We start from the raw sequence: 24,685 nt of genomic DNA, 5'->3' as shown, positions 1-24,685 counted from the left end.
TCTTTACGACGCATTAACTTGTCAATTGTGGTGATGAGATCCTATTTGGACTTACATGAATTGTTAAAGAGAATTGTGAACGCTGGCCCTGGATATATGTTGTGTGTTTGTGGTAATTCCGGGCCTATTCTGATCACAGGTCTGCATGTAATCTCACAGCGGGGATGACCAGTGCGCATTCGAGCTGAAAATCCATACAAATTACTTCAGTTTCAAATCTCAAATTTTCAAAGCCGGTTCGTTAGTCTGAGCCTCTGCATAGCGGATACTCTGCATGTGAGTGCCGTATGTTATATGTCTATAGTGATTTTATTGGCTTAGCTTTCTTTCCTGCCGTTATTTAAATGTTTTTTTAATCACCTCTACAAACGCTTGATGTGGATTTTAATGGTCTGATGCGGTGCGTAATGACTCCCCGTCAGGGCTGGGGTACAGAGAAAACTTCAGTAGTCTGCTAATGTTTTTTTCTGCCTCATTTACTCTGCAAATTATATATATGGAGGAGATCAGTTAACGCGGTGGATACAGGCGCTGATCAGAATCGTTTCCCAAATCCTTATCGGCTGTCCAATTTCCACTAACAAGCAGGGAGAGATAGAAAAGAAATAAAGGCTGGGTCCAGATAAAGAAAGTAGTCATGTGTTGGTTTTCGTTTCAAAGACTTTCAGTGAGCTGTGCTGTGAGGAAAACAGAGGAGTCAGCCCTCCCACCCTTCATCCTTAATAATCATCTGTCAAAACACCCACAAACTGATTTAACCATTTGCGCACAGATCTGGTAAATAAAGGAGGCTTTACACCCCCTTCTGTCTGGAAACATGTGCTCCAACAACTCTGAAAAAGACCAATGGGCCTGTTTTCTGTAGCCGGACGAGTCCCACTGCTTCTTTTATATGTATCCCGAGACAACACAGACGACATGAAAGCGGAGCAAACCGAGGGCCTTTTGAGAAGATTGCTTTTCAGGGTCTAAATGTGTGTGGCTGGTCTCACAGGGGACCGCTCGCTGTGCTCACATTCACTCCTCTGGGCCAGGGGTCCACACTGACAACATCAACAAACGGCCAGAAAGCCGCATTATGGTGGATTAGGAGCCTGATGAAAAATGCTGCTACAAATTAGCAACGAAAGCCCAAAAGACCGTGGGTATATCCTTGTTCACTTTCAATTACAGACCGCCGAGGCCTGCTAACGTCCCCATTCATTTAGGGCCTTTGTAACTCGCAGGAAAAATGGTTCTTTACAAGCGAGCGAGAGCCACACAAGAGGAATACTTGCCCAGTGTTGCGTGATATTCATGAATGTTAGGTACAACAAGTTGCGTCTCAGGCGTTTAAAGTAAAAATCCGTGCGTTTTTCACAGCTAAAAGAGTCCTAAATTATAAGCGAGGCTGAAATATTTCTAACCGTTCAGGTGCAGCTGTGAAGGTTTGAGGAGCAAGTTTTGGGTCTAAAGTGCAAATACATTAAAAAATGAAACGAGCCCTTTCTGCATGCTCAAACATTTACATAACCTGGTTTAAAATTAAAGAGTGTATTAATGTGAAGGACACCATTCAAAATAAAGACAATTAAAAGATTTTTTTTTTTTTTTTTTCTAAATGATTTAGTTGAATTCAGCTCACGTGCCGGTGCTCTTTTTGAGGGTCAACTTCCCATGCAACAAAAATAACGATATAATTGTTTAAATTCACAAACATTTATTATTCTCGTCATTACAACAAAAAAATGACCTATGAACATTTAGGCGTTTATCTATTGGCAACACATACTGTATGTTTCACAGATTAAATTGTGAATAGGTAGAACGAACAATTAAAAGGTTTAGAGAGAGAGAGAGACAGAGAGAGAAAATTGTATTGCGCTCTTTAATACCAAAAATCACACAGCCTACGTGTCCACTGACAGCATGAAATGATATTGGCACAAGTTCACCATATAGAGGAGGCCGAAGGGGAGCGCTAGTGGGGAAACGGTTCTTTTTTGTATGTCAGGATACCCCCCCTCTTTGTCTCCCATGTGCTTTCTAAGTAAAACCTGAGTTTGCCGTCTTGTCAACCTATGTATCAACAACAACAGTGCCACTTTCTCACGACGCACAAAATAAAAACAATATAAATCATAATAAAATTCTCAATTATATATTTTTAAAAATCGGAATTAATCTCCCATTGGTGGCATATTTAACTTAAAACAACAGAATCATTTTCTTTTCCCAGCTCTGACAAATGAAGGCCAGACTGCAGGTCAGCTTTGTTTTTGTTTGTTTTTTTCTTTAAAAAACGGTCCTTCTCCGAGTTTCTCTTGCTATTGTTTCTTAATATTATACACATATTTACAAACCATAAATAAACTTATCTCCTCGCTTACATTGTGAGAAAACTGAAGGAGCCCAAAACCCTTTTTACTTCAGCAAGAATGCACGTCCTACCTTCTAACAGGACGAGGCCACAGTTGGCTTTTTTTAATAAAAGGTTTTCAGCGTCTTTGAGATCTTTTTTTTTTCTCTCTTTTCTAGAAATGACAAGTGTTCATAGTTGGGGTTTTGCTGGAAAAAGTCTGACCTTGTGGCCCAGGTTGTAATATGCTCTCCTGTGTTAAGTTCAAGTGACTGGAAGCAGAGGCCAGTGCTGGGGTCAGCATGGCCAGGATCTGAGCCTGGCTCCCCGGCTGCGAGCTGTAGGAAGAGGCGGTGGAGTTGGCAGCACCGATGATATTGTCAATGGAGAATGAAGGCCGACTCGGGGTGCTGGAGTCCGTCTTGAGGGGTGGCAGAGATGGGCTGAGTTGAGGATAAAAGGGCTTTCTTAAATCGGCCCCTAAAAGGGAGGGCAGGTGATGCGGCGCGGGGAATATGGAGGCTGACGAGGGCAAGGTGCAGGGGGCGTTTGGGAACGGGAATGAACCACCTGTGTGGTGTGGGTGGTAAGGGTTGTGCGCTGCGTGGAAGTTCTGCAGCTGCAGTCCGTAGTTGTATCCGTATGGGCCGTATCCAAACCCGGGTAGAAAGCCGCCAGAGTCCCTGAGGATTTCGTTAGTCTGGTGCCGCTTGAAGCGCTTCCTCCTGCGCAAGAAGCTGCCGTTGTCGAACATGTCTGCGGAATCCGGGTCGAGAGTCCAGTAGTTGCCTTTTCCGGGGTTGCCGGGCTCTCGTGGTATTTTCACGAAGCAGTCGTTTAGAGAAAGGTTGTGGCGAATAGAGTTTTGCCACGCGGGAAATTTCTCCCGATAGTAGGGGAATCTATTGCTGATGAACTCACAGATCTCGCTGAGAGTGAGGCGTTTCTTGGGACTCTGCAGGATGGCCATTGTAATCAGGGCGATGTAAGAGTAGGGTGGCTTCACAAGTGCACTTTTTCTGGGTTTGTCTCCAATCCCGGCCCCGGACTCTGCGCTGGACCCCAACTGGTCCGACGGACAGTCGGAGCTGCTGAGCCCAGGAGAGGAAACCCTCTCCGCCGCGTTCTGCGAGTAATTATCGTCCGAGTCATTGTCCAAGTTGAACTCGTGGTGAATGTACTTCCCGTCCTTTCCAACGGATATGTCACCACCGACCACATCTATGTCCACATCTTCGGACAATGCAGAGCTGTCGGACATATCCGTCCCTAAAGTCATCCTTGGAGACGCCGCTTCTCTTCCCCCTCTCTCCCAGATTTCCTCCTCCTCTCGTCCGGCGAGGTTACTGAGCGAGAGCGCGCGCACACCCTCCCTCTCTCCCTTACAACCACACCAGGCTTTAGCTGCAGCTTTATCTCCAACTACAGAATGCACACATGGCTAGAAGCTATTGAAAAAAAGAGAAATAACTGTAGACCTGTGTGTTTGGCGGCTCCCTGGCGTCCGAGGCTCGTCAAGCAGGGCCGCGTCAGGTTCTCATGGAGAAAACTTCTGATTGTCAGCCGTAAATAGACAGTCACAAATCAGCGATCTGGCTGGAAGCTGCTTTTCTTCAGACGCTATTCTTTTCTTCTGCGATCGCTTCCCCCCTTGTCGTTCACTTAAAACAGTTACTTCTGGATATCCAGATGTCTTTCCAAAATAGCTTTTACGCACAAGATTCGGTAGGTATCCAGCCAGACTGTCACACTATCCTCCTTAGCTCCCAAAAGGTATTTATAGGGCTACGCTGATCACGTGGTCCTTGAGTCACTGTTACCAGGAACTGGACGGAATCGTTCTGCAAAAAAGTAATATTTAGATTTACTTTTGAATCTCATATCATGCACCGTTAAAAATAATTACAGGCTGAAATGTAGATCGCACAGGGCGATGCAGTAACAACAGACGTCCCCACGTGTGTTAACATGTTTAAAGAGAAGTTTCAAGTTTTAATTGACTTGTCCAAGTGAATATCTCCCCCATCCTCTGCTGCTTTAACAAAATCCTGACAATTTACGAATAAAATGTAAGTAGTAAAAGCAGCAAAACGGACCTCGCGGGGAACCAGTTGATGGCATTTCTCATCAATTCTCAAAAAAAAAAAAAAAAAAAAAAATACGTCAAAACATAAAGTATTTGACTCATTAAAATAAGCTTATTTATTTATTTTATATTTTTTTATCAGAGCTGACATTGTTGATGGTGACTGATGTTATGATATGATATTATGAAGAAGCCCATAAACACACGCAGAGTACATTTCATTTGTCCACGAAACATCAGAAAAATCTCTTCTCCCTATTATTGTTATCTTTTCAAATGAAATCCGTTCGTTATAAAATGCACAATGTAGATAACAACAAATATTACACTAAATTAACTATGTCTATCAGAATATTTTATGCTTTGTTCATTGATTTATTTTATACTTCGATGATAAATATTTAAAGCTCCATATTTTATTTTTGACCAATTATGAAAATAAATGAGATTATCTGCTTCCTAATAAACTATCTGATTTGGGTGAAGTGAACAGTTCCCTGATTAATTCTCTTGGGTTTAGTGTTTTCTTTTTCAACAAGTGACAACATTATCGACTTAAATTTTCTGCATCATTTGCAAGACTACACGGGGGCAGCTGCAGACCTGCTCCGATTAGTCTTCGTCAGGAACTGAAGGCCAGCAGATGACAATGCGCAGCGTGTCTGTGTATGTGTGTGTGTCTGTCTGTCTGTGTGTGTATGTGTGTGTGTGTGTGTGTGTGTGTGTGTGTGTATGACAGAGAGAGAGAGAGAAAGGGAGAGAGAGAGAGGGCTTGTCTGGAGCAGGAAAACGTTCCGGTTCATTACGCTGCGGAGGCACCGAGTTATTACATCAGCGCCTCTTTAATCCCAGCCACAGGTCAGACAGCACGCATATTATCACGTTTTCTGAAATGCATTTGTAAATGAAACAATTAAGTAATTAACTGACTTTTGACTTGTCATGTAAACAGACTTATGTCGTTGCCATGTGGGGCCTCTTTTGTCTGGATTTGTGCCTTTTTTTCCTGATAGAGACGCGCTTTATGTGCAAAGGAATCAAGTTCAAGTGAAGCATGCAGCTCCTTAAGCACAGAAGCCATGTCTGATCCTTGTGTCCTGTTCTCTGACCTGCCTGTCACAAGCTCTTATAAATATCTGAAATAGACGCGCTGAGACCTGCGTGACAGCTGCTCGACAGACATGACACAATACTTTCTCCATACAGGGCTGAAAGTATGTAGTCCAGGCCTGATAATTGAATTTACAAAAAAAAAATTAAAAAAAATTTAAAAAAAAGTAAGAGAGAAAGAAAAAGAAATTTTTGTTTTTATTTCTTTTCTTTTTTTTAATGCCAAGCGACAAAACACTGTTCTTATTTATTTACTTCATTTCCACTATATTCTACAGCCTGGGCCATAATGTGATGACATGAACATGAATTTCTGGGATTTTAAAGAATGATTTTTATGATCTGACTTGTTGATTTGTGTCTTGATATAATTTTACCTTTAACATATATTTTTTTAAAATATAGATTTTTTTGACAATCGATAAATAGCCTAATACTCCTACTACCACTGTATAATATTTTATTCTGTGCTTTATATCAGGAAGACACATGGCTGCGCTGTAAAAAGAAAAAAAAAGAACAATCCATTTAATCCATTCATTTTTTGTTTGCTTGTTTTTTTTTGTTTTTTTTTTTCAAATGATAAATTTATGCTTATATACACAGATAAGACCTTAGACAAACGAGCTTCTTCAAGTTTCCAAAGGTTCAGTGGTTATTCCTAATCATAGACGGGTCCCTCGGTGGCTGTAGTTTGTGGTGTTAAAGCGCCCCCTGCTGTTAACGATGTGATGCAAAGTAATTCTTCTGGTTTGAGGTGAAACTGTTAAAATGACCTGATAAATCCTTTACAAATAAAGTGTACAGCTTACTGACTGTCAAAATAGGTATTTTGAGATTATGTGCTAAATATAAGCCAAATCAAGGAAACACGGCACTACACTAAAGCCAAATAGATTTTCATATAGATATTCATTCACACAAATAAAAATCACATCCATTTTACCATAAATGTCAATTTATTTCTAAATTGTTAATAACTGTTCAATTGTTAATAAAGTTTTTACCATTCTATCTACACAGGAAAATACAGATTAAAGTAATACAGGCCTATGTAAACTAAGTAAAACGAACTCCAAAATTCAACCTGACTCTGAGAACTGAGATCCAGATATAGAATGAGTCAAATTACGTGGCTTTGTCACACAGAAACATGGAAAAATAATATAAATATACATACTGTATATATAAATAACCACAGTCGAGTTGGTTTCTCACAGGGAGCCATTGTAAAGTCCTATGGTCTGATGTACAAACGACCTCCTCGGCGTGTCCCTGGAGCAGGACAGAGGCAGCCTATCACTGAATGAGCTTCTCTGCCTGACTATGGTGTTGTGCGGAGGGTGGTGGACATTGTCCATAATGGATCAGAGTTTCTCCACTCTCTTTTCCTTGCCTCTGCCACTAATCTAGCATGTTTTTTTAATGGTGGTGTATTATGACAGGCCTTCAGGTACTTCTCTTGGCTTGAGCTCAGAGGTTTGCACACATTAAAACAACGACTGTTGTATGTGAGAAAAAGTAGGTTCAACACCCTGGTTTTGCTTCCATCTACTGGTAGAAACATTTAACCTGCTGCAACTCTCTCTTTGGGTCCTCCAGCAGGCGGACAGTTGCCTAATGAATCAGCAGTTTGTCTGAACAATAATTTCACTGAACAATAAATCTATCTATCTATCTATCTATCTATCTATCTATCTATCTATCTATCTATCTATCTATCTATCTATCTATCTATCTATCTATCTATCTATCTATCTATCTATCTATCTATCTATATTTGTTGTGCTTTTCCATGCTTCAAAAAGACATATATTTATGAAGGGGTATTTTCTTTACAATTATCCCGAAAAGATCAAATGAATTATGCAACCCTTCAAACATAAAGATTATTTCTGCTAAGTGATGTAACACTCCAAAGGCTGAATAGCAAGAGTGAACACACATTTATACAGCTTATCCTTTTAGTCACTAGTCACTGCTTGCATGTTGGAGGTAAATAATAAGTCATGGATTTCAGATTATTATTACTCACAGTCATTTGTACACTACTCAAATATATGACTGATAATTAACTTTCACAATTTTTTTTTTCTGTGGTTTGTTTTTATGAAATTGCCATTTATTTATTTATTTTTAATCAAACAGACTATTCAACTCAGTTGAAGCTAAGGTTGTTCTCTGAAAAAGACATTTAGGCGTCAGCTCTCTTACAAATCAATGCTGCTAATTTGCCCATTATTATTATTATTATTATTATTATTATTATTATTATTATTATTATTATTATTATTTTATGTAGGACTGTTATCGGGATATTATATTATATTATATTATATTATATTATATTATATTATATTATATTAAATTATATTATATTATATTATATTATATTATATTATATTATATTATTATAGTGCTAAATAAGGACACACGTCCAGTTGATATTACTGACTGATGGTACACAAAAGACTACGCGTTACACTAAACTCAAAAACAATGCTCACGAATAAAAAACACATTCGTTTTACTGTAAAAGTCATTTATTTCAAGACTTCTTTTAATAAAGATTTTACAACAGTTAACTATTTACACACAGGGAAAAACAACCGATTTGAATAACAGGTCTATAAACAAACTCTAAAACGCAGCCTGGCAATATACGAAACACACGGAACTCTCTGAGATCCAGTCATAGTCTGAATCGATCTACATGGCTTTACACCTGTTAGGAATAGGAATGTTTAATAATGAGGCTCGGTAGTATTGTGTCATATCGCTTCTATCCATGGTGACATAATATACACTTTACTGTTCGTATTAATTCAATGCGTATTTAAAAAAAAAAAAAAAAAAAAAATCCGGGACTTCTATTCCTTCCACAGTTCATTTGCATTTTGGGGGCAAATAATATCTCACATATACCGCTCCAGTCCCGACGCAAAGTTGGCCTGTCTCATGTAGGTGTTGTTGTAGGAGTTCATGGGACTGGAAAGGCCCAGCAGCTGCTCCGTGTGCTCTGCGCAGGAGCTCGGACGCAGGGCCGGTAGGGAGAGCCGGTTGCTCGAGCAGTACATCTGAGAGCTCCCCGGGGAGAACCCGGACTGGCTCATGGCGGGCAGGTTCGGAGGAGAGGCCGAAGAGGAGTACGGGTACCCGGCGCTTAGGTTGGATGAGAGGTTCCCGCTGTTTCTGCTCAGCATGTTCGCCGACGGGTTAACGGTCTGGGCCTGGAAGCACGCAGACGGGTCCGCGCCGGCCACCGAGCAGCTGGAGGTCATGGTCCCCAGGTCACCGCCGCCCAGTCCCAGCGCCTGGGAGCTGAGCTCTCCGCCGGGGCCGCTCTGCACCACCGTCTGCTGACTGATGATGTTGTCGATGCTGAACATGCGCGGTTGTCCTTGGCCGACCCCTGCGGAGGTCTGGTAGTGATGCAGCATGGCCGGATGCGGGGACGTGGCCGTCAGCTGAGATCCATAACCCGAGCCTATCCCTGCGTACAGGCTGTTGGGGTACGGCGGCCTGCCCATTGGTGTTGGGGTAAAGGCGCTGGAGCTCTGCATGTAGCCGGGGTAGGTGCTCACGTCCGTGCGTTTGAATCTCTTCCTCCTCCTCAAAAAGCTCCCGTTGTCGAACATGTCCTCAGCCGCAGGGTCTAACGTCCAGTAGTTGCCTTTGCCCGGTCTGCCGGGCTCCCTGGGGATCTTCACGAAGCAGTCGTTCAGAGTGAGGTTGTGGCGGATGGAGTTCTGCCACTTCTTCGAGTTCTCTCTGTAGAAAGGAAAGCGCTCCATGATGAACTTATAAATGCCCCCCAGCGTGAGCTTCCTCTCTGGGGAGTTGGCAATGGCCATCGCGATAAGGGCGATGTAGCTGTAGGGAGGTTTCCCCCTCTGGACGGGCCTCTTCCTCCGGCGGCTCCCCGTGGGCAGGTGCTCCTCCGTCTGGCCCAGGGCGGCTCCATCCTCCGTGTTGGGACTGGTTCCCCTGGGTTCAGACTTGATCAGAACGTTGTCCTTGGACCGGGCCTGCAGCATCAGAGGCGGCGGAGGAAGCGGCGAGTCCAAACTCACGTTCGGAGACATGACAACGGGACTTGCCTCGGCAGGCGAGTGCTCGGCGGTCATGTTGCACATGCCAGAATAATAAGAATAATTTGCTAGATTCATAAAAAAGCAGTGTGACGATTTTCTTTTTGGAGTTGAAGATCAGCTGGAGGAAAAAGACAGTGAAAGCAAGAAGTATGTGCGTATTCTACCACCTGGTCTGTTGCTCTGGCCAAATGTCCCGTGCTGGAGTTCGTGGTGGTGGTGTGTGTGTGTGTGTGTGTGTGTGTGTGTCAGTCCAGGTGAGAGAAAGGCGTTGACAGTTTTATAAGACAGGACTGAAATGACGCAACTTGGTGCCAGTGACGATGGGGGCAGGATGAACCACCGCCCACCCACCCAAAAACAGAGTAATTTTGCAACAGGCAGATGGGGGCTAATACAAGAACATTATTTCCTTAACTTTAATGGTGAGCAGCAGTGTTGTAGTTTTGCCAGACACTATCATTTCACCAATAAACACCCCTCTGTCCCGCACATGGTCTATAATGGCTTCAGATGTGCTCCATCCCTATTAGATGTAATGTTTGAGACACTAACAGAGATTTACAGCTGATCCCTCCTCTGTGCCTGTGTCTCTGCCGCTGTCTCTCTGTTCTTTCACTGATAACTGCGTGTATATCCAGGGCAGAAACAACACCCGCAGAGCTGCTCCACGCTGCTCCAAACCCAACAGCCTATCCACCAATTGAAAGATAATAACAAGCCACTGAAAACAAGCAATTGAGCTATCAAAGCTTTTGGGGAAGAAAAGTAAATATCCCCTTCATTTCATTTTCATTTTTGGAGAGTGATAATCAAACAGCCGCCTTGGCGGAAAGCGGAGGTGTTATCTTATGGATTGTGAAGTGAAAACAGTGTTGTGCACACAGTTGGTGTGCAGACAACACCCTTTAAACACCAGGATGTGATAGTGCTTTTGATTGATTACTTAGGCAAACAGAGGAGCTGAAGCTAATCACAAAAGGTAAGATATACAGGGATATGTAAGATACACAGGGATGTGTAAGATACACAGGGGTCTGCCATCACTGCTCACACAGGTGACACGCTGAAAGAAGAATAAATGCAGATTAATCTACACCTGCAGCAATGGAAGAGGTACTCAGAGTAAAACAAGTAATATCGCACTATGAAAACATCCATTACGAATAAACAAAATAAAAAGCATCTTAATGTCATCAGAAAAATGAATGTAAATTTAGTCGTTTTGCAGTGTGAATAGTTCCTGTCAGGGCTTTAGTCTTTGCATTGATATGACTGCTGCATTAATACTCATGTTGCATTTTAGTGCTACACACATGTGAGGCTGGCCTTGTTTGGACCACCAGATGTACTGTTGTAGTTTACTCTCCAACAAGATTGTATTGACTTTTATGGATTCAGAACAATGGTTTCCATCTTTGCTCCAATACATCTCACATTTTATCTAAACAGGTTTAAAACAGTTTAGTTAACAGCATAGGTCAGATTTTTCAACTCACAGAGGAATACTTCATTTTGTTCAGTTTCTCACAAACATTCTTTTCACTGGACTTGAACATTATAGAAATCTGTGATCAGACTGGTAGTGAGTAACTAAAGCTGTCAGACTGTGGAGGACAAAGTACAGTGTTATCCTCTGATATGGTGGCACATACAATATACTTGCACAAAATAGAAATACTCAAATGTAGTAGAAGTAGAAGTACCTCAAATTTGAATTTAAATAAAGTACTAGAATAATTGTTAGTTACATTCCATGAATGTGCATAGGGCACAAAGGGGTCAGTAAATGGTTTGATGGTTTTACTCATATGCTATAATACTCAGAGATACTTGTTTGTTTCCATTACCTTCGACAAAGTATAGGGGTTAGTTTGGAATACTTTGAAAGTGTCTGTTAATTTTGAATTCTCCTTAATTCTTCTGTTTATATTCTTTTATGATGCTAGTTATTAATGTCTCATTTCTAGAGCACGAGAAGAAGAGAAAGAAAGTCCGAAATTCCGAGGTGACCAAACCAAAGACATTAATCATCACCGCCCACTGTCGTGCTCGCTGCCAGTTTTCCCCTCCACCATATCTCTGCCAACACACGGTAGCTGGAATCACCCCCTCCCCACCGATGACTGGAGCCCTCCCCACCCAGCCGCAGCTCAGACACCACTAAGCCCAGCTAGCTACTCACAGCCAGTGGCTAACAGCTTCAGACAGGCGTGGGAGCGGGGATGTATCCGAGCAGGATCTGCCCCCAGAGCTGCCAGGTCAGGCAGGACAAACAGGGGCTCAGGCCAGGAAACGAGGCCCTCTGCCTCGGGGCCCGCGGCCTCTTACTAATCCCCTCCCAAACCACCCCACCACCCCATCGGAGCATCCCTTCACCTCTCTGCACCTCTATCTCAGTCACGTACATAAACCACACACTGCACTCTACGTGATCATACACAAATATGCACGTTTCTGTTCAGATTTCCTCTCTGTCACAGTGAGTGGCATTAATTAGATTTAGTTTATAATATGGAGAGATTTGTTTTGACATGATGAACAACCAAGATACAGTCTGACAACACCTCTAGCTCTTTTGGCAGTCAGCTAAAACCCTGCTGGTTGAGGCTCTTAATAGTAAATACTGTTCCTTAAATCACAACTTGAAATAAAGTTGATATTTACATACATTTCTGTTACAAGTTACCATTTTTAAATACTTTCCTAGTTTTTACTCTTTCATATGTGTTGTATGTATACCTGAGCATGCTTCAGACTTGAATGATCATCTTTAAAAAAAAAAAAAAAAAAAGAGCCCACGTTAGATTGGCACTGTTTTAGTACAAGAATTAAAATTGTTGTCATCCACCAGCAACCGTTTGGGCTCTGATTAATATATCTTTGGGAAACCATATTTAGAAATTTATAGTGTACAGTGTTTGTTTTTGAGGCACTGACAGGTGCAGCTGTCTCCCGTTGGCTGTCAGATTTCTTTCACCTCTGATGGTCTGCCGGTTCACTTCTGCTTTTCGATGAAATCCTCAGAAGTTCAGAGGCTGAGAGGCACAGGCGAAGTTGCTGACTAAACACTTGGAATCCATTCATTCGCAAAGTGGCTCCAGGGGACGAGGAGGAGGGGGGCTTCATGAGAAAAAGAGGGGGAATGAAAGAGTGAGAGACAGAGAGAGAGAAACACACGGGAGAGCGCAACCTTTTTCTTGCTCAAGCTCATCAAGTACGGACCAGGGCTCCTGAAAACGCAGGGATTACCAGGGTGCTGAGGCTGGCCTGGCCCGGGCCGCCTCTGCTCACTCCTGCACTGCACGCTACACTGCCCTGCTAAAGCGCTGTACATGGTTCTCACACGCTTGCCTATATGGTTTGGCCGTTGACAAAAGTTCACATGGGCGTTTAACACACAAAGACACAGTAAACTTACATGTATCCAACTGTTTGTCTGTTTCTCAGTTATTGATATGTGTTATGTTCAAATTCGATAGGTGAGAAATAGACTTCAATAGGCACACAAAATACAGTTTATTCTACAATACTTGCTTCATTGTGGGACACAGGGTTTTGACCCATTGGGATGTGATTAAAGATATTCACCTTTAGTGTTGCCCTGGATAAGTACCCCTCTGCCCCCAAGACACCCAGGAAATCCCACAGCCCCCAGCGCTGCGGCCAAGGATGATACAAGGTCCATCCACAAGACTGAGGTCACAGCCAGTTAAGATAAGCACAGCAATTAAACAATTAGGAAGTGAGCCACATGTGCATTAGGTGGAAAATGGTAGTCCAGATTATACACACTTCTTTTAGAAAGGTTACATTTGATGAATGAAAACCAGAGGAGGGAAAGACAAATGTGACCTATTTTCACACTTTTATTGAGAGAAAACGTCAATAAAGTGATTGTTCATTATTGAAGGAATAATATGACAGTTAGGAAACGCACTTATTTGCTTTGCTGCTGAAAGTAAGATGAGAGTCACAAGCCTCGCTTGGCATGTGGACTGAAAGTCAAGAAAATGGCTCAAATGGGACTGAAAAATCAGCACCTCAAATAACATAATGTTAAATATTATATGTCTTTATCCCAACTGAAGTAAACAGTGTCACTTGGCCACAAAACAGTTTTGAATACCTGCAAACAGCTAAAATTTAAACACATATTGTTGCTCTAGTCTTTTATTTATTTGTACTGCATCTAAAAAAAACTTAGCTGCATCCCAACATATTATAATACACCCAAGGTTTTCAGACTTGTTGCCTGGATATCACTAAATGAGCAGCACAGCTGGCTTGATACTCTAAAGGGAAGAAGTAAACAGCGTTCTAATGCACCACAGCTTACCATGGTTAGCCAACAGAGAAAAGCCTAATGGCTCCCGAGAAGCTCCTGGCCCACTGCTTAGCCCTCCTTTAGCTGCTCTCTTTAGCAAGAGCCGCGTGAGACAAGACAAGAGCAAACAGAGGAAATCATACACCCGTCTCTCTGTGGAGAACTGAGGTGGCCAAACACCAAACGCACGTCTCTTCAAGAATCAGAGAAACTAAATCCACACGTTACAGGAAAGTAATTATCGACAAAAACTTTGTCTTTAGTGATTGAACATCATACAGCAGAAATTAATATATACACTTGGAATTAAAAAGTATTATTATGAGATATCAAAGTACTTTGATAAGTTGTAGACCAGTGTAATTCAGATCATTCAACTGAACGCCTCTTGTTGCCTTTACTGTATGAGACGCTGTGTATTTGAAGCATTCCTGGAAGGCTATGTGGACCAGACTGGCAGACTGGATGATGAGTAACAGCTTACCGCAAAAGGAAGAGGGGCATGGCTGCGTGTGTGTACGATCATGCGTGCGCATGTGTTAGGGGAAAACAAAACTATTGACTTTTGTTTCATTCAGGACACAATTTAAACTTGTTTCATCTTACATTTCTATCACCGTCGACTGTCTTGGAGTGGCAGAGCAGAGAGTATCAGTGAGGTCACGGTGACATAGGAAAATACTTCACCAGACGTCAGAGTTTCGGAGCAGAGAGAAAGGCATGAGAGGTGGGCTCAAAGGAGAGACAAGGACTTTCATTCAGTGACTCCATGTCTCCTTATAACGCCGTCTTTCAACGTGCACTTCTCACTCTTTCACTATCTAGTACTTCACCACAGAAAAACTGCAAAAGGAAGCCACTTTACTTGTAAATCATATATTATTTAACCACGAGTAATCATTTCTGAATCCAAAACACTGCTCATGTCACCAACAGCAGTTAGTTTGCGTCACAAACCGGTCACTGGCATTACCTGGTGGTGAGAGATGGACAGCAAGCATGCGGACACACAGCAGCCGGCCTCGGGGCTTTATTACACCGAGAGAGAGGAGAGAGCCACACAGACTGATAATGTACGATTTGGGTGTCTCACATACACACACACACACACACACACACAGCATACAGATTTGTTTTAGTGCCAAGCCCAAATTTTCAACCTTTATCATGAAAATTCATTAAAGTAGAAAGGTCAGAATGAAACTCATTTCAAGCCTGGGTGTTACCCACCACACACACTGTAAAAATCTAAAGTATTAACATGCAGATGGGGGAAAAAAACAATAACAAATTTGATAGAGGATACAGTTTCTGAAGAATGTGTTTTCTCTCTTACTGAAATTAAGGTTTTTGAGGACTTCTGAGATGCTCTCTACCCCCAGTGGTTTATCTGTTTGTGACTTAGGATGGAAGTTGCAGACCGGTGTTTACAATCCAATACCACACCCGCTCTCCTCCTATTGTCCCTCCTGTTGTCCAAGACTAGCTTAGACTGATGGGATCTGCACCCATTATGTACTTTAAGACTCGTGCACACAAACCAGCACTTACTCACTAAGCAGATGCCCACATATAGGATGAATGTGCAAATGCAGACATACGCGTTGTGGCTCGAGTTTACAAGTTCTCCTCGTTGTCTTTGTGGATTACTCCTGGGTGCTGCTTTTTAATGTGTTTCCTACAAACTCATCACACTCATCTCATGTACTGCCTGCAGACATAGTCTATCCACAACTTGACCCCGAACAGAATTATAAATAAGCAACATACTTCCCATCTAGTGGTTACTAGGTCTGCAGTGGTCTTTGGCATATTACAAGGTCTATAAGCATTCTTTGTCTAAAATATTATTTTATGAGGGACCCTACAGAGCTTCGACTCCTCAATACGTAGTGATGTCTGTATGAACATAATTCAATAGTCGTAGTAAATTAGTAGTTAAAACCTCATCAAAAACAGATTATTGAAACTATGACATAGTAAAAGTTCTTGTACTTTAAAAGTCATATATATAGTGAATCTGAAATCAGCACATGTGTTAGTGAAGTCTTTAAGGTAAAGATTTTGTTTTTAAGGCATTATCAAAAACAGAATTTGTTCATTTGTAAGTATCACTGCTGCTGCCATGGATGATAAATGTTGCAGAATATTTATAAACTCCCAGGAACGCAATGAATATTTATGTCATTAAAATTTATTTGAATTTTTAATTAAAACGAGTATGTGTGCACACGATACAGTCAATGGTGCACACGCAGCGTCGCTGTTCAATCCGTAGACATTAACACGTATTAATGTCTATGGTTCAGCCCGCCACAGATACGGCTAGAAGACGGCGGAACAAAATATCAGTCCTGGTTTCACCCGGTGCTCACAGCCGGCGTACAGGCGCTTTACTTCGAAAACATTATGGCGTCGAGAAGAACGACAATGGCGCAAAGTAGTTTTAAAAATGCCTCGACTGACGCAAAAAGGTAACTTCAATGTTTTTTTTTCCATCCTTTAAGCCAATTGAATAATTTGTGTCTAGGTTTATTCTCGAGGAAGATGATGTAAACACTGGGGCTCTTCCGGCTTATTCAACACACTTCTATGCATATTATTTTTTTCAGCTGGAATTCCGCATACCTACACTTATGGTTAATAAATAGACTGTTAAAGCAAGTAAATGTCAACGCTGTTGTGCTATTGTGAAGTTTAACAAACTACGCCGATTGTTGCTACGCTAATAGCGTAGGCTGCGGCGTAGCTTAACTACACTTTTCAAGTTAGAAACAAGTGAGGACGCAACGTATTACGACAACTCTGATTGGATTTGACAGTTGCTGTTTCTCTTTTTATTGGTAACAGTGCTAATAAATCCAACAACAGTGGAACTGGAAAGAAAACTGTCAAACGTAAGTATTCACTTATTCTCATATCTGTGGTTAAGACATGCAGGAAATGTGGACAGTAGTATTCCAGTCTAAAACCGTTTAGGATTGTTAATAAGTGATTAACAATTGAATGGGGTGTGCTTTCATTTAAAAAAACAAAAAACTATGATGTTAGTAGGTTCCAAAACTGATAATTTTGCCCATACACCTGCTATCTAAATTGACCTGTTACAACATTGAAACCACAAACTTGTGAAGTGAATAACATTGATGGTCTCATCACAATGTAAGTTCTACCTTGGTCACGGCATTTACCAGGATGTTACTTTGACTCACAGTACCACCTGAACATCCTCATCGGTAACAGCAAGGCTGTGATCCTGCAGTCCTTGTGTCACATGTTCCCCAGATCAATACACTGGATCAGACCACATCAGCCAGGCTTTACTCCCCACATGCATCAGTGAGTCATGGCCGGCCATGAGTCGTCCTTCCTTGGACCACTTTAGATAGGTGTTTCTCTCTGCAGACTGGGAACACCCCAACGAGCTGCAGTTTTGGAGATGATCTCACCCAGTAATCCAGTCAGCACGATTTGACCTTTTTGGTCGTTGCTCAGATCCTTCCACTTGTTCATTTACCCAGTTTCTAACACATCAACAACCCACCAACAGGTGCTATGATAGTGAGATAATCAGTGTTATTCACCTCACCTATCAGAGATCATAATTTCATGACTAATTGGTGCATGCTGCTAAAGACGGATGTGTGAGTCTCCCATATACATTTTAATATTTAAGGTCACAAAGAACGTTAATGGGTGTGCATGTATAGCCATATTTTGACGCGCTATATTTGGGTCGTGTTTCTGTTGCCATTCAGAATTGTTTGCAATTTGTCATGCACAGATACAGTATGCTGAATTAGACAAAAAAACAAAGCTGTAACAATTTATTTATTATTTATTTATATTTGAATCTTTCTTCATTGATCTTTAGCAAGTGGGACCATCGTCAAGTCTCGATATCTACAGTCTGTAGAGAAGACATCTCTTTCAAAGGTAACGTAAAGTCATTTCTGTGTGAAATTCACTTGTGGTAGTCCGTTAGTTATTGTCACTTAACATGTAGAAGCTATTCTGAGAAAATTTAAAATTATTAATTGTTGTTTTCTTTTAGTTCCCTTGTGTGTATTCAGTCTCTGTTTCTTGGTTTTAGTCAGTATGTTGCTGTGATTTGGCACATTTATATCTCATTGCACCCCTTGACCGTTAACAGAGTAACTCACTGACCAGTGAGTCGTTTGCTGTGCCACTGCGGCCTTCCTCACCCAAACCCAGTGATGTCAGACCAAACGTGGGCACTCCACCGAGACGATCGATGGCCCCACAGGCTCTTGCAGCATGTAGGTACTTCATATGGTGATAGTTGTAATTGTATGTTAAAACTGTTTTTACAAGGGTACATTTCTAGCTTATAATATTGTGTAAATAAAAACTAGAAAAAAAAAAACATTTATCTCCTCTTTGTATAGCAATGGTGTCACGTGAAACTGAACCATCACTTCTTGGGAAAAGCATCCTGCAGTCCACTTTCTCAGACGGTCACTGCTTCCGACCAGAGTTTGATATTTCAGTCATTAAAGGTAAATTGAATAAAATGTATGAAATACTATTCATACAGATATTTTGAAATATGATGGTGTTAGTCCAGTAGCATTCTTTATTGATGTACTCTGTATCTTCAAGACAAAACGGTGATTGAAACTGCAGCAGAGCCTGAGAAAAATCCTGAGACTGAGAAGAGAGTTATTGAGATGCAGACAGTTATTCTGGCCTACCTCACAGCTAAGGTTAGTGGGTCTAAGCCATTTATGCTGAAAAACTGCCAATATATGTTCAGTCAGTATCATCTTAGTCAATTTTAGTGTCTTGTCTTTAGTGTAGTATTAAAATGTTGTCTTTTTCAGTTCCCTGAATAATGTGGTTATAACTCCTTAATGTTTTATTTGAGATGGAGAGCAATACCGCAAAGTTCAAGGCTAAGGCAGAAGCCATGATTATGCAAGAGATGGAGAAAGAGACTTTACTGCATAATGAGGTCATGGAGAAGAAGCGCCGGTACCTTCTTGCTGAAAAGAAGAGACTGGTGAATGAGCTGTTGGATTTGCAGGTCAGGATTTCTTCTCCTTGATTTCTCCTTTTTTGTTCATTAGATGTGTGCATCCAAGAACGTTAAACAAAGACAACTGTAGCTGGAAGAAGCTACTTGTTAGTGATGAAAAATCTTCCAGAAACTCTACATGTTCAGTTGCCTTTCTTTAGCTTTTGGATTTACCATGACCTTTGATGTGTGTAGCTTTTATGTTTGTAATTGAATGTTTTTAATTAATTGGAGGATTCATTTCTGTGTATTTTTCTGTAATGGTGTGACTTTAACGTGTCCTAAACAGTCTTTTGTTGTTCTAAACAATGACAATGAACATTGTTTCTATTCTGTAATTTAGAATCTGACAAAATGGGAATACTTTCCTCTGTGACATGCTCTTTTAAAGTTTGTTGGGCCACACCCCTGTGCTTGTTGATAATGATATCTAGTGAAAAGATGGTGAATAGTTGGTTCAGTGTTTTATAAAATAATGATGCGTGCCATGTGTGTTTGTGGGCAAGATGGTGTATGATCATCTTAATCTTAATAACATTGTTTTTCCATCAGCTTGCTACTTTGACTCCTGTGGCAGAGGCTGCCAGTCAGTTCACAAACGACTACAAGTCTTTGGCAACAGCTGTTGACACCACCCGACACGAGCTGCCTGTCCAGGATTTCTACATTGAAGGGGACAGAAAGGAATTTCTAGGTTGTTGTTACTTCGTTTTAAAGTTCTAAGGATAAGTTGCACAACACAATCTATGAAACAAACCCCTGTGCTCTTGGACTTAATAATACTCATATGTCGCTGTGCAATTTCAATTTCAGTTATATTGCAGTTTACATATATTATAACATATATTGCTATTTTTGTGATTTGTTGACTTTTTTCAACTGCAAATTACAACAACATTGGTTTTATATGAAGACATCAAGTCACAAATCAAATGGTGCAGTACCACCACCTTGTGGACAGACAAACAAATAGTTTTTATTATTCTACCACCAAACTGTATTTTGTTTTGTTTTGCAATTTGTATAGTAAAAGATTAATACTACTCAGTATGATTGAGCCCCACCTGTAGTATTTTGCAGGAACTGATGATTATTATATCCACTTGCATCCTTTCTTGTTTAGGTAAAGCTGTGGCTTGCCTCAAGGAGAGTGAGAAATTGCTGGCGGAGTGCACAGAAGGAGATTATAAGGACAACATCGCATCTCTGGAGTGCCTTAGGAACATGAAATTGACATCAAAGGACATTATTCACCAGATTTCAGGGTAGGCACATTTACTGTATAGAGATTGCTGTGTACACATCTACAGTATCTGCCTTTTGATGATTTATTATTTTTTGTCCTGTATCAGGGGGTTTATACTGTCATTGTACCCTGGTACATATTCACTAGGTATTCATCATCTTTAATCAGATTGCAGTTGTACTCAGATGTTGGTGCTTTCCATCTTTTCAGTGCTTCTTCTGAGCTGCTTGAGCTGTCATCATTGGCCTGTCGTCACAAAATTTATGATCAGCTAGCCATGGAGGAAGAGGAACTTGGCCATTCAAGAACCCGTGAACTTTTCTGCCCCAAACAGTGAAGACTACCACACAGCATGAGATCCACCATATACAGTGCACTTTGGAGACCCCTTTCCTCCCCTTAATTTGTCTTTGTGTACTTCCTGATAACTTTTGCATTTTTATTATGTAAAATTGTACCGTTGAATGATTACTGATAACATTTATAGATGGAACATTGTTATTAAATGGAACAAAAATGTTCATTTGCATTGTTTGTATTTGTTTTTCAATAAGAATCGTCAGTGTTATAGTTTTTTAATCATAGTACTTCTGGGGAAAAAAATACAGAACAGTTGCAAGAGTTACAAATTTAAATTTTAGATTTATTTCTAAATTATGTATATTTGGAAATCGTTTAAATAACTATAACTATATAACACTATATCAGTAAACAATAAATATTGTTTACAATCATTTAAAAATAATATTAAATGAATCTGGAAATGAGAAAACAATCCTGAGCATGTATTCAATCAAAAATGAGGTAGATACGTTCATTCCCGGAAGTGACGTTAGAGCAAAACAAGACTGGGTCGTTTTCACTGGCTGATACAGACGTGACGTCCAGACTTTTGGAAGAACCAATGAACCGCAGGAGAGCTCCTCGTCGCATGTGAGTACAAGCATTTATCTCATATAAACTACAAGTTTCGAAGAAAATAGTCTTTCAAATCAATATTTTTCTAGTATGTCCGTAGCTTACCTTGTGTAACGTCCGTATTGTTAAATAAAACCCGTCATTCTTCAGCTTTTGCTAGCTGGCTAGCGGGCTAACTCTCGTTTGTTGCTAATGTTAGACGGTAGGACTCAGGAAAACACTGCACGCCTCACATGGGATGTTAATATAGTGATTCAAATGAACTAATAGAATGCACGGCACTGCGTTTTGTTGTGTGGACTCTGTTTGACATTTCAGTTCAGTTCGACCACTCCTGAAACAAAGCCTGATAATCTTCCAGGACATTTGACAACACACTATGTAGAGAGCTCGACAGGGATGAGAGCGGTTTAAGAATTCGTCTCCGCCATAGATTGTGTCCATAAGAGGTCAGGATGGGGGTAATGTGATGAAACGTCTTGGATAAACTGAGGCTCCTGTGTGCTAACAGAGAAATTGTGTACATTGTAATTAATGTTGATCAATTCTAGATGTAATGAAAGCGCACGTATTTACATGACTCCTGGCTGTGTACCACAAGGGATCATTAGGTGTTAACTACTCAAAATCTGAAAAATTGAAGTTGAACACTGTGTTTACCAAACGAAAGTACTGATCCCTGCAAACCTCCTTACAATACTTGTAGAATCCATGTATAGATCCACAGAATAAGGACAGTAGACAATTTCTATCTGGACGTACAAATGTGAGTAGAACAAAGAACATATTAGTGCCTTGAGAAGATGACATAGTTCATAGCGTCAAAGGCCACTCTCAAATCATGTTAACAAGATAAATGGCTTCAGGCTGCACAAGTGGGAAATGTTGGTCTCTAATTACTCAAGAGTTGTAATTCAAGATTATAAATTGAAAAAAACATAGCTGTTTTGTGTTTGAGAACATCGTAAACAGATGTGTATCTAGCTATCCAGGACAAACTTTACATGTCTTGGGGAAAACAGTTGATGAAAGAAAACAAGTTGCTTGCTTTTATATTGTAGATAGAGCGTTTTATATTGAACCACCTCTCAAACCGTTTTCCTCCAACAGTTCTCACTCGCAGAGAAGGGGTGCACCATCAGACGGACCATGGAGACGGAGCAACAAAGAGCAATGGAGAGACGAAGAGAGGGCACAGGGGAGAGAGGTGGAAGAGGAGAAGACTACAAGCGGAAGTAAAGGGAAAGAAATGGTGCCCAAGGGGACGTGCCAGACCATGTGTCCTGCTCATGAGCTGCGAGACCGCGAGGCTCAGAACCGCCTTCACCATTTTGAGATGCTTCCCGGCACAGAGAAAGTCCGGCGGCCGAAGGGAGACCCCTCGCGTGCTGTCAAAGAGTACTCCAGACCAGCAGCCGGGAAAGACTCGACAAGACCGTCGGACCTCAGACCACCTGCCGTTTTGCTGAAAACTGTTTGTTACCTTATTGATGACATTGCAGCCTCCCCTACTCTGCATCCATGGACTGAGGCAAGTATTATTTACACAACTCACACACACTGAGTTCAGTGACTTCAGTAGTTGATTAGAAAAAGAATAAAAAAATAGCGTGTGAAAGAAATTATTCACATAGAAGTGAGACCTTGGCAGCTGAAATACCTACCACCATTGTTTTAGTTTGGGATCTTAGATTACTGTTTAGGCTGGTAAAACACCACAAAGTGACTATGCTGCTCATGTTGTAAATTAACAAAATAAACACTTAGCATATTTTGCCTGTATTGCAACTGAGTTTCACTAAGAAATAAAACCTGCGTTGACTGTAAAATGTGATTAATTGTAGGGACTAGCAGGCAGGGCTTGTGCTAGTGAGACTGTAGTTCTGCAATAATACACCAGGTAAAATTCCTGTGTACATTATACATTTAGCCAATAAAGAGACTGTGATTCTGATATTACACATATAATCAGAGATGCATTCTTGTCTCCCAGGTGTATAACTTTGTCTTTGATCGCCTGCGTGGTGTGAAGCAGGACATGATCATCCAGAGGGTGTCTGGACCAGAATGTGTGGCCATTTTAGAACGGACAGTGCGTTTCCTCATCTATGCCTCTTACCGGCTCTGTGGCGAGCCCCTGCGGCTCTATGACCCACGCATCAACGACACGCACCTGCAAGAATACCTGAGCTGGCTGTTGGATTGCTACTTAAGTGAAACAGAACCACATCCTAACCAGGAGGAGTTCCAGGCTCTTGGTTTGCTGTATAACTTGGGTTGGTTAAATGTTTAATACTTGCAGCTTTTGTTCATTTGTATGCACGTGTAATGATGCAAATATCCCGTTAAAAACAAACGGAAAGAAAAAACATTATATTCAAATGCACCCTTTCTGTTACCTAATTACATCTGTAGTTGAAACTGTTCAGATTCTGTTGTCTTGCATTAAAAATATATTTTAAAGGTTGATCATCAAGGCACTCACACCGTAATCTGTTTTCCATGCTTGTTCTTCCAGGATCAGCTCGTGCAGCACAGCACATCATGCAACTCCCGGAGCGTCTCCGCAGCACTCCTTCCATCTCACTGGCTCTTTCCATCAACCGAGCGTTTCTGGAGCGAAACCCTGTACGTTTGCTGCGGCTGGCCAACAGACTGAACTTCCTTCAGACCTGTGCTCTGCACCGGCACCTAGTGACCTGCCGCAGGGATCTGCTGCTAATATACAGCCACGGATACAGCAGTCGCAACTGCCGCTTTCCTCTTGACAGACTATCGCAGCTGTTGTCCTTGGACAGGGCGCTTACAGCTAAACTTTGTCAGGTCTATGGACTGGAGGTTATCCAGGAGAACCAAGTGGTGTTCTCCAAAGCTGCTTTCACCGAGCCAGAACAGGTGAACCTGCACTGTAAACTGTATCACAGCATAGTGTCTGAGAAACAGGGAGACCTCACTGTTGAGAACATCATTCATGGCTGTGCTTGAGACAAATGAGTGAACTAGAAAGACTAGAAAAAAGTGATGCTTTATTACCATTCAGCTGTTTGTTCCCATTCTTCCACAGCAAGATCAGGGAATTAAAATCTTGTCTGTGGAGTTGCACACTTCCTCCATTTCACAATTTTGCTGCCTTAAAGCTGTGGATGGTTAGGGACACCCTTGTTATCAGAGCCTATCAGGTGTGAATATATGTTTTACCTATGACATATTTAAGACATTGAAAAAAAAAAACAGATCCAGGCTTGCTGAAGATCTGCCATACTCTGAGACCTGGGAAAGCCTCAGCTAAGTCATACTTGAGCCCGTATACTTTAAGATGTGAATCACTTTTCTATGGATGCCGCTCAGTTACATTAATTCCGTGTTTTACTCTGTATTTTATAAAACCTCAGTGTAGATCTACTGTGCAACAGTGTTCATTTATGCTCACAAATGCAGTATTTTGAAATAATTTCAATAAATTTTGTTATCTAAGACTGCTGCCTCGTTCCTGTGTTTGAACAACTTGTGAGATTTCACTGCATTTAAGCT

At 41.3% G+C, this 24,685-nt stretch overlaps 4 protein-coding genes across 5 annotated transcripts; 2 read left to right on the top strand and 2 right to left on the bottom strand.

The window, feature by feature from the left end:
• Positions 1–1,682: 1,682 nt before the first annotated feature.
• On the bottom strand, positions 1,683–4,078 carry foxd2 (forkhead box D2). Its single transcript, XM_047586110.1, has one exon. It carries the CDS (start codon positions 3,615–3,617, stop codon positions 2,514–2,516), a length of 1,104 nt encoding a protein of 367 aa, XP_047442066.1. The 5' UTR covers positions 3,618–4,078; the 3' UTR covers positions 1,683–2,513.
• A 4,000-nt stretch (positions 4,079–8,078) lies between these two features.
• Positions 8,079–9,857, bottom strand: foxe3 (forkhead box E3). The gene has a single exon (XM_047587661.1). It carries the CDS (start codon positions 9,701–9,703, stop codon positions 8,450–8,452), a length of 1,254 nt encoding a protein of 417 aa, XP_047443617.1. The 5' UTR covers positions 9,704–9,857; the 3' UTR covers positions 8,079–8,449.
• A 6,436-nt stretch (positions 9,858–16,293) lies between these two features.
• Positions 16,294–20,759, top strand: haus8 (HAUS augmin like complex subunit 8). Its single transcript, XM_047587522.1, has 10 exons — positions 16,294–16,426; positions 16,803–16,849; positions 17,827–17,888; positions 18,106–18,232; positions 18,362–18,472; positions 18,576–18,679; positions 18,841–18,999; positions 19,543–19,684; positions 20,114–20,255; positions 20,447–20,759. Exons 1-10 carry the CDS (start codon positions 16,362–16,364, stop codon positions 20,571–20,573), a joined length of 1,086 nt encoding a protein of 361 aa, XP_047443478.1. The 5' UTR covers positions 16,294–16,361; the 3' UTR covers positions 20,574–20,759.
• Positions 20,760–21,079: 320 nt separating this feature from the next.
• Positions 21,080–24,630, top strand: sac3d1 (SAC3 domain containing 1). Of its 2 annotated transcripts, XM_047586221.1 has the most exons (5): positions 21,153–21,169; positions 21,473–21,603; positions 22,265–22,685; positions 23,148–23,430; positions 23,673–24,630. In XM_047586221.1, the coding sequence occupies exons 3-5, from the start codon at positions 22,404–22,406 to the stop codon at positions 24,137–24,139; spliced, it is 1,032 nt and encodes a 343-aa protein (XP_047442177.1). In that variant the 5' UTR covers positions 21,153–21,169; positions 21,473–21,603; positions 22,265–22,403; the 3' UTR covers positions 24,140–24,630. The 2 variants fall into 2 exon arrangements, with proteins under 2 accessions (XP_047442176.1, XP_047442177.1); XM_047586220.1 differs by lacking the exon at positions 21,473–21,603 and having other exon boundaries at positions 21,080–21,169.
• The last annotated feature ends 55 nt before the right edge of the window (positions 24,631–24,685 follow it).

This window comes from Mugil cephalus, chromosome 6, assembly GCF_022458985.1.
Source record: "Mugil cephalus isolate CIBA_MC_2020 chromosome 6, CIBA_Mcephalus_1.1, whole genome shotgun sequence".
NCBI classification, from domain to species: Eukaryota; Metazoa; Chordata; class Actinopteri; order Mugiliformes; family Mugilidae; genus Mugil; species Mugil cephalus.
This window is presented reverse-complemented; position numbering and strand designations above follow the sequence as displayed.